This window comes from Peromyscus californicus, unplaced genomic scaffold (genome assembly GCF_007827085.1).
Source record: "Peromyscus californicus insignis strain IS unplaced genomic scaffold, ASM782708v3 Scaffold_19__1_contigs__length_69161282, whole genome shotgun sequence".
Taxonomy (NCBI): domain Eukaryota; kingdom Metazoa; phylum Chordata; class Mammalia; order Rodentia; family Cricetidae; genus Peromyscus; species Peromyscus californicus.
The window spans coordinates 37,546,362-37,556,737 of NW_026294491.1; the positions used below are offsets into that span (position 1 = coordinate 37,546,362).

Sequence of the window (10,376 nt, forward strand, 5' to 3'; positions counted from 1 at the left end):
CGACCTTGGGCCTCCCCGAAACTGATGATTTTTGCGCACATGGTAAAATTCCCCCAAACAAGCAAACAAACAACATAAAAAAAGGGCTTTCTGTGGCCAAGAGGTACAAGGCACCCTCTTGGGTACGATGCTTTGGAAGATACACACATAAACACAGCGGATCCCCATTCTCAAGGAAGCACTGCCAGGAACTGAATCAGACCCTGAACACTCTCTACGTCAAAGGCACCCAGGGGCAGAGGTGCGACCCGGAGGAGTCACTGGCACGGATTGTCAGCCCTGGACTCCGGACGTGCACTCAAATCTCTGGAAGGCTCCGACACTGCAGTATAGACCCGGGTTTGTCCCCGCGTCGGAGGCGCGGTCGGGCCCCGCCCACACGCCAATGCGGCTGCGCAGCGTGGCTTTTCTCCCCCCCACCCCCCCTCCCCCGTCTCCCACGTGACTGCCGTCACTGCCTCCGGGAAGCTTGAGCCACCATCTTAACTCCTGGCCAGACCTGGCCTGTCTCCCTCCTCCTCCCGGGCCGGGCAGCGGTGACAGGGTGCGGTTGGCCGCCCCGGCCCGTCCGGTCAGTGAAGCCCATGGGATTCTGAGGGCAGGACGAGGAGTCGGAGCTCCCGGACTCCGCGGCGAACACACAGACCGGCGGAGCCGCCCAGGTGTTGGCACGGAGGGGGCGGGACCCTGCGCCCCGCCCCGCCCCTCAGAGGCCAGCGCCGGGGCCCGCGGCCCTTGCCCGTTTCCAGTATGGCCGCCCGCCGTGCCTGACCCGCGGCCTCTCCGTTCCGGCTCTTCGTCGGCGATGCCGATGCCGAGGCTGTGACTGACACTCTCGCTCCCACGCACGCACCGACCCAGACCCACGCCGGGAGCCTGAGCCCTGGGCCCACAACCGCTCTCTCATCCGGCACCTCGACCACAGCCCGGACCACGGCTCCCGCGCCGCTGCCGTCGCCTCGCGGAGAAGGGTCGCGCCGGACCTCGAGCTCGGCGGCCCCCGGCCGGCCAGGATGGGGAAGCGGGCGGGAGGAGGAGCAGCCGCCACCGCCTCCGCGTCCACCGGGGCCGGGCTGGAGCCCGCGGCCGGCCGTGGCGGGGGTCCTCGGAGCGCGGCCGCCGGCCTCCTGGGAGCGCTGCACCTGGTGATGACCCTCGTGGTGGCCGCGGCGCGGGCCGAGAAGGAAGGTGGGTGGCCGGCGGCGGGCTGCGGGCGGGCGAGGGAGGCCCGCGGCGGGCGCCGGCGCGAAGTTGCTGGGTCGAGCCCCGTCCCGAGCCGGCGACCCGCTCGCTGTTCGGCAGCCAACTCGCCGCGTCGGCCGCGCGCCGTGCCTCTGTTGCTCCGTGATTCCTTCCCCTCCCCGTCCCCTTGTGGTCCCCTTGTCTCCTGTCAATGCCATTTCAAAACTTCCTGAGTTCTCGTATGCTCTTGCCACTTGGCCCGCTAGGTGAGGAAGGCACCCCGCTTTGGGGGCTCCTTGGTGGCTCCTGCTAGGTAAATCGCGGGACACTTTCCTTGTTTCCCCTTTGTCGGGTTTTAATTTGGGCATGCAGACGGAGCTCACTTTAAAATGCTGTGCTTAAAAAAAAATAGCGAGGCTGGTGGAAAGGTTTCACTGCACAGCTTCTAAAATTTAGATTTGTCGGGGCATTGCTTTGAAGAGGCTCTTGGTTTTTTAGTTTTCTTCTTCACTCTTCCATTGCGGTATTGAGGAATTTTGCTTCATTATTAGCCCTAAATAGAATCTCATTTGCCTCTAGTAAGCTACTGGAAGCCGGTTTACATTTCTTGTTTAAGATCCTCACGTAATTCCGTGTCTTTCTCTTTGATGTGTGAGCCCATAGAAACAAACGTCAAGTTCCCACCTTGCAAACCTTTCACCTGTAATTCACAGTTAAAGGCTCACGCCTATTTTAAAAACTTCCCTAATATTGTAAAACTGGTACTTTGACAGAGTCAGAAATTACTTTGTAACCTTGAAGACCAAAACTGATTCTTGTCTGGACTACCTGTTTCTGAACATGAGCTCGAGGAAATGTGAGCAGTCACAAAGCCTTCATGAATTAATTCACTCACAGTGATTATTGCTTTTTTTTTTTTTTTTTTTAAGAGTAAAGGAACTAGTTAGATTATCTTTCATTACACACCGGAGGAACTTACGAAGAAAGTAATTTCTTGCCTTATAACTTTGAAGTTGTTTTCCTGTGTGGCTATAAATTCACTTGTTTTTTTTTTTTTTAACTGTTATTGACTGGCAGCTGCAAAGATGAACCAAATTAGCCTTAAAGTGCAACTGTGTGTCAGTTTACTATTTATTTTTTTAAAAAAAAACAATTGCATTTCCTCATTTAACTCTAAACAGCCTCAGTGGTTAATATACAAACGTTAATCAGAGAATAACAAGGATTTGGTAGAGGCAATATTATTTTAAGCTTAAAAATGCTGTTTTAAGATGACCATGCCTGAGATTGTCATAATTCATATTATTTATGATCCCCCTGTTAGTTTAGTGTTGTTATATGGGTGACCATGGTAGCCAACACTTGGACATGTGTGTTGAGCAAACCCTTTATAGTTATAATTTAATGGGCTTTTCTTCTTGTGTTTCACCAAGACCTGGGGGACTGTTGTTCGGCCTTTCTGTTGATTGCCGTGGATCGTGCAGGCGCACAGTAGACACCTTGCCTTTGAGGAGATGACTAGCCTCATGGACTGGTAGCACAGGGAACTGAATCCGTAATTGAGTCTAAGTTTGTGTTATCCTTCTAAAGCTGCTTCTTTTTCCAATTGCCATTTTATATGCTAATTTTGGGGGTACTGTTAAGTAAATAACTATTTACTTCATGAGGACATCAGCCTAAAATATCTTTGCTCGTTCTCCATTTACATAGTTTACAAGTGTCCATGCACTTCTCTTAATATTCATAAATATGTGTGAGGGCTAAGCCTGCAGACTAGCTACCAAGGTGTTAAGTATGAAAAGTGATTGAGCCACTGGGCCTGGCCGAATCAGACATCCTTTGTGACTGTGCTGTATCTGGGGGAATAATTTGTATGGACAAGATAGTTATTTAAGGTATTAAGAGTAAGTCGGGTGGTGGTGTCACATACCTTTAATCTCAGCACTTGGGAGGCAGAAACAGGTAGATCTCTGAATTTGAGGCCAGCCAGGTCTACAGAGCGAGTTCTAGGACAGTCAGAGGTACACAGAGAAACCCTGTCTCAAAACAAATGAGCAAGCAGACAAACAAATAAATACAACAAAAATAAAAGTAATTATATTAATATAGATCATAGGCCTTGGCCCCTCATAAATGGGTCTGGTTTTAATCAAGTGTTCCCAAAAGTTCTCCCAATAAATGTTCTACTCTCAACACACTTCTAGATCATAGTCCAGGCTGTTTCTTTCTCTCTTTCTTTCTTTTTTTTTTTTTTAATAAGTAGGGGAAATGGAATTGATTTTCCCCCAGGATTGTGACACAATGTCTTTGGCCTCTGATGTGGCACTAATATAACATTTGCCCCAGAAGAGCAATTGTTGAGTTTTTGATTTTGGCTTTTTTTTCCCACCCTAACAAGTTTGGGCAAACTTGTAAAGATAGCTTTCAGTTTATTTATTTACACCCCAAGTATCTTCTGTGTCAAGTAGTATAGTTTGAATTATCCAAGAAGGGATTTGCCAGCAATTTTAGCGGTGGTTCTCTGGGTATTTTATATGTTTGTGTATTTTTCCTGCATTGCAGTAGAATTTCACTAGAAAACCAAGACAAAGTAAAAGTCACTGTCTCCTAAAGCAGAGCTGCAGGCAAAGTTGGATTGCCTAATGCAGTCACTCCTTCATGTTTGAACTAGATGATCATTTTCTGCACAGAACTTGAGCCATTCCTTGTCGTAACATCCTTGTGCCTAAGGACTCCTATCTTTACACCCATCTTAACTGATCTGTGAAGTGTGTTATCGCTGGTCCAGAGGATAGGGGCCTTTGACAGCATTTTGATTGTGCTTGAATGTTTGTGAAAACTTGGAGGTAGTTGCCTGTACTAAGTGTAAGAACTAAGTGCTTAGGACTAACGGCCAGAAGACTGGAGATAAAAGCCTCTCAGTGATTTGTCTTAGGGCCATAGAGCCGGTTAGGAGAGATGTGTGCTTTCCGACGTAAAGTTATATTTTCAAATGATTTTTGAGAGTGAGATGTTTCACTCTTTGGATAAACGGCTGCATTTTAATTTAGAGCCTGTTAAGTAACGTAGTGCAGAATGAACACTTCACTGATGAGTTAGTTCATTTTGCTTTTTCCAAAAGCTGTTTGGTAGTCAGAAACATTGGGGTCCTGTAGTGGGAAGAAGTACCTCTGTTTTGCTGATAACCCGTTTCCTCCTCTTTCCAATATTCCCCCTCTCTGTACATTCTTACAGTGAGTCTTGGTAGGCACCACTGAAGAGATGAACTTTGGAAGCAGATGTAAAATCCTCTAATTTGTTATCTAGGGTCTTGATAAAACATGCTCCTCTTGGGGGTACAATATCTTCGAAACACTGTCTCCATGTGGCTTGATTTCTTTTTGGTTTGCCAAATCAAGGGGCCTTGAATTCTCCTTTCTGTCTGTTGAGAGCAGCTTGGCCTTATGTGACGAATGGACTTTGTACTTCTTGGTTGTCATTGTGTCCTAGCCAGCTGTCACTGCTCTGCATGTGCCAGTTGGATGTCTGTTTTCATCTCTGTGTCTGGCCAACAGCATACACTAAAGCCCTAGGCAGGATTAGTTTACGCTACCTCCAATTTCCCAGTTGTTATTAGTGCCATGTTATTTCCCGGCCACATTGGACTCCCTTTTGACCCTTTACCAGGTTGTGCCAATGCCTGTGAACCCCTCCTTTGGCTAGCTCTTCCTACAACTTTTGTCCAGCTCAGGTCACCGTAGTATGCAGCCTCTTGCCTCCCAAGTTTTGCCATTTCTGTGCAGTCCTGTTCCCTTTGAGCATGTTGTGTCTTTGTTCATTACTCATTTATTTCAAGTCTGTGGTGATACTTTGTGTATGCTCTAACAAATAAAGCTTGTCACTAGGTTAGCCATAGAGGTCAGGCAGTGGTGGCACACACTTGGGATCCCATGCCTGCACTTGGGATCCCATACCTCTGCTCCCAGTCCTTGGGAGGCACACACGCCTTTAATCCAGCACTAGGGAGGTTGAGACGGGATGTGATATAGCGGAGAAAAGGAATATAAGGTGGGAGGAGACAGGAGCTCTTTGCTTTAGGCTGAGGTGAGAAGTGCCTGTGCCTTGTTCCTTTGTCTCTCTGATCGATCTTTCAGCATTTACCTCGATATCTGGCGCTGGGTCTTTATTAAGACCAATTGGGATTCGTGCTACAAAGTCAGTTGTGTACTGTTGCCTCGGTCAGTTACTTAAGTGATTCCATGTCCTCCTTCACCCACAGTGAGTTTTTGTGAGACATTTGCAATATGAACATATTTTTGAATGAAGATTTGCCTGGAGTGATCTCACCCTCCACTTTTTTTTTTTTTTAACCTGTGATGATCTGGATGAGTCAAGAGTAGGTAAAAACCTCAACTTCCATGTAGTTGTCCTTAGGAAATCTGTTACAGTAGGATATTGGGTGACACCATCTTTCTCTTCCCACATGTTGCTTCCGTTTACAGCTAAAATGATTCTAAACCTTCACTCCTGGGCCTGGAGAGAGCGAGCTCAGTATAAGAATGTGGACTGCTCTTTTTAGACTCACATTAGGTTTCCAGCACCCGCATAGGAGGCTCACAACTGCCTGTAACTCCTGCTCTGGGAGACCTGATGTCCTCTTCTGGGCTCTTGAGGGTGGGTGCCTGCACTCCCATGCACATTGTCCCACAGAGACGCACAGCAAGTGCACGGTTAAAAGTAAACAAATCATAAAAGTAAACAGTACACCATGACTGTCATGACGTGAAGACTGTGAAGATTTCTAGATCCTCAAAATGGTGAGACCGGCATAGTGCTCAGAGTAACAGCTGAGAAGTGGTGAGGCCAGGGTCCCAGGTGAGCCGTTGGTTCCCAGGCCAAACCTCACTGTTTCAGCGAGCATTCATGCATGTAGGTGTTGGGTTAAGTACCGACTAGAGAGAGAGCGAACGTGCCAGTGCAGGAGCAGTTGCTTGGTTTTATTATTTTATTTTATGTTTTCTAAGACTGGGTTTCTCCCTGACTATCCTGGAACTAGCTATGTAGATCAGGCTGGCCTTGAACTAGAGGAGATTCACAAGTTTCTGCCTCATGAGTGCTTGGATTAAAGATGTGTGTCATCATACCCAGCTAATTCCTTGGTTTTAAATAGTCATATTCCAAAAAAAAAAAAAAAAAGTCATATTCTAAGCTGGGCGGTAGTGGTGTGTAGCTGGCTGTAAGTTTCTCTGGCCCCACCTAGCCCCGTAGTCCCACAGCCGCTTATGAATAATCACTTCAGAGGCTTAATATTAATAGCAAATTTTTTTTTTTTTTTGGTTTTTCGAGACAGGGTTTCTCTGTGTAGCTTTGCGCCTTTCCTGGATCTCACTCTGTAGCCCAGGCTGGCCTCAAACTCACAGAGATCTGCCTGCCTCTGCCTCCCAAGTGCTGGGGTTAAAGGTGTGTGCCACCACCACCCGGCAGCAAATTCTATTAATACTTCTTGCTAGCTAGCTCTTACAACTTAACTCAGCCCATAGCTATTAATCTATGTAACACCATGTGTTCGGTGGCTTTACCTGTGTCCCATTACATGTTGCTCCTTGGGCGGCTGGCGGTTTGGCGTCTCCCCTTACTGTCCTTTCTCCTTTCACTATCTCTCTTGGATTTTCCTGCCTGGGTCCATCCTGCCCTGCCATAGGCCAATGCAGCTTTATTTATCAGCCAATCAGAGCAACACATATTCACAGCATACAGAAAGACATCCCACAGCAGTGGCGCACACCTTTAACTCCAGCACTAGGGAGACAGAGGCAGGCAGATCTCTGTGAGTTCAAGGCCAGCCTGGTCTACAGAGCTAGTTCCAGGACAGCCAAAGCTACACAGAAAAACCCTGTCTTGAAAAAAGTCATATTCCTGTATATTCTGTTAACTTGGTAAATATTAAAATGCTCATAGCCCATTCTAGATCATCAGAATTCTTATAAGGAAACTTTCTTATTGGTGGATAGTCAAGGGTATTGAATATTTGCTGTTGGTAGCTACTGACTGTTGTATTTGATGAGTTAGGAGCCTAGTTTTGTTGCTTAGGTTAATCAGTATTGCATTCGGTAAATATTCCTTAGCTCTTATTGGTTTGACAGGTTGGTCTAGACCTGGGCAATAGTCTCAGAAGTTGGTACTAAAGAGAACCCAAAGGCAGGCTGAAAGTAGAATTTGCTTTGTTGTTCATTGCTTCAGTTTGAGACAGAATCTTAACTGTGTTGCCCAGGCTGTCCTCCAACTCCTTATTCTCCTGCTTCAGCCTCCTGAGTGCTGGAATTGCAGGCAGGTGCCACCATGCCCAGGAAGATTTTGCTTTTGAAGTCTCCTTGAGACTTCAGTTTGAACCCGAGGGTTTCATAAGAACCATGCCTCTAGTGTTTTGATTTTTCCAAAGGCATTTGAGAAGCTTTGATTTGCTTCATTCTGCTGTATACAATACATAGGACAAAGGTCTGAACAATGTCTAAGGTCTAAGAGGACCCTTGATATGTCTGTCATAGTAAGAATGTAAACCCTGCATTGTCTTTTTAAAACTGTGATAAAACCCACGCGATTTACCATATTAATTATTTTAGGTGTACAGTTCAGTTACATAAAGTATATTCACATCCTGCAGTAGGTTTCCAGAACGCTTTCATCATGCAGAATTGGCCTATAAACAATTCCCATTTCTCTCCACTACTCCCCGCTCCCCAGCCATGGTGTCTGAATTTGATGATAGATGCTTAATCTATAAGTGGACTCTCCCAGCATTGTCTTTTTTGACCTGTTTTATTTTACTTGGCATAAGTCCGTAAAGTTTATGTTGCAGCATTTGTTGGCATTTCATTTTCTCCCTATGTGGGCCAGGCTGGCCTCAAACTCAAGGGCTTCCTTTCTGAGGCTTTACAATGCTGGGCCCATAGGCAGGCACTGTCACAGTTTGTCCTTTCTTTCAATACTAGGGATTGAGCCCAGGGCCATGTGTATGCTGGTTAAGTGCTCTGTCACTGAGCTATATCCCTGGCTCTTTTCAACTTTAATTTTGACTATGGCAGGATCTCCTTACTTGCCTATGTTGATCTTGAGTTTGCCAGGTAGCTTAGGTAAGCCTTGAACTTGGAACCTTACTATCTCAGCATCCCAAATAGAGTAGCTAAGATTCTAGGCATGTGCCATCATGTGTGGCTTTTTTTTTCTTTTTTTCTTTTAGAGACAGGATCTTTATAGCCCAGGTAAGACTTGAACGCAACAGTCTTCTTGCCTCAACCTCCTGAGTGCAGGGATTATTTTTGTGTTCGGCTGCTCTCAGCCTGGTTTATTTTATTTAATTAGTTTTTAGTGTACAGAATAATGGGTTTCATGATGACATTTTCACACACAGCTGTCATGGTACTTTGTTAATGTTTGCTCCTCCACAACCCTCCCTGTTCCTCCTCCCCACACCAAGAGTTTCCCTTCTACTTTTGTGCCACATACACGTATTTCAATTCAGATTCCACACATGAGAGAAAATACACAATATTTTGCCTTTCCTACCCTCACTATTACCCTCACCAGCCTGTTTCCTAAACTGTGTCTATCTATGTATAGGTATGAGTATGTGTGGGTGTGGGTGCATATGTGTATGTGCACATAGAAGTTAGGTGACAACCACACTATGGGTCTCACTATGTAGCTCTGGCTGTCCTAGAACTCAGTAAGTATACCAGGCTGGCTTCAAACTCACAGAGATCTACCTGCTTCTGCCTCCTGAGTGCTGGGATCAAAGGTGTCCACCACTGTGCCCAGCTCCCCATCATGTTTTTTGAGACAGGGTTTCTCACTGGGTCCTGGGACTTGCTGATTAGATGAGGCCTGTCTCCACCTCTTTTGAACTGGTATTGCAAACATGTACTGCCATGCCCAGCTTTTTACTTGGGTGTTAGCAGTCACATTCAGTTCCTTATATTTGCACTTTCCAGACACTGAGCTATCTGTCTAGCCCATGGTTTCTAACTTTTAAAGGCAGAATAACACTCCTTTATATACACATGCCCCCTTTTTCATCTGTCCATTCATCCATGGACATTTGGGTTGCTTCTGCCTCTTGGGTTTTATGAATAATGCCATGAGGATAGGTGTGCAAATACCTCTTCAAGAACTTTCTTTCAATTCTTTGAGTGTATACCCAAAATTGCATCATGTGGTAGTTTTATTTTTAATTTTTTCAGTGGAGGTCAAAAATTTTTTTTGTAGTAGCCACACTATTTTACAACCACACCAGTAGTACACAAAGGTTCTAATTTCAACACAGCCATGCTGACACATTCATTCATTCACTTATTCATTCATTTTTGGATAGTGGCCCTCCTAGAGAGTGTGAGCTAATAGGCCATTATGGTTTTGGTTTTCATTTCTCTGAAGATCAGAGATGTTAGGCATCTTTTTATGTGCTTGTTGGCCATTTATACTTATTTCTGGAGAAATGTCTAGTTAAATCATTTGCTTGGGCTTTGACCAGGTTTTTTTGTACAGTTTTCTACATAGTATGAGTATTTAACTTTTTATCTGAGAAATGACTTGCAAATATGGTCTCTCGTTCCATATGTTACCTTTTCATTCTGTTATTATTTTCTTTGATGAGCGAAGTTTTTGAGTTGGACATAGTGGTGCATACCATGTAGGCAGGAAGATTACCACAAGTCTACATAGTGAGTTCTGGGCCAACCAGGGCTACATAGTGAGACATTATCAAGCTGTCTCAAAAAACAAAAAATGGAGAGAGACTGTGGAGTGAGAAAGAGAAGAGAGTGAGGTGGGTTAGGGAGGGGGGACCAGAGAGACAAGAGTGCCTGCATGAGTTTCTGTGCATGATGTGCATAGATTCCTGAGACCAGAGGGTGTCCGATCCCCTGGTGCCAGAATTACAGTTGGGAGCCACCTGATGTGAGAGCTAGGAACTAAGCCTGGTTCTTTGCAAAGCAGTAAGCACTCTTAACTGCGGAGTCATCTCTACAGCCCTGTCAGGTATATTCTTAAAAACTAATTTTTCTATATAGTTATACTACTATGTTTGTGTCAAAGAATACTCTAGCTAAAAACTCTCAGCAGTAAAGTTTGGGAAGTTATGTAAGTTAACTACTGATTCGTTAGTGTGAGCAGTTTGTAAGATAACTTGATTCGTTAGTGTGAGCAGTTTGTATGTAAGG

At 45.6% G+C, this 10,376-nt stretch overlaps 1 protein-coding gene across 1 annotated transcript in view; it reads left to right on the forward strand.

The window, feature by feature from the left end:
• Window positions 1-487: 487 nt before the first annotated feature.
• Tmem131 (transmembrane protein 131) overlaps window positions 488-10,376 on the forward strand; it is a 162,274-nt gene continuing 152,385 nt past the window's right edge. The window contains exon 1 of the mRNA XM_052745146.1: window positions 488-1,188. Coding sequence (XP_052601106.1) covers window positions 1,014-1,188 — 175 coding nt within the window. The 5' untranslated portion in view covers window positions 488-1,013. The remainder of the gene's footprint in view (window positions 1,189-10,376) is intronic.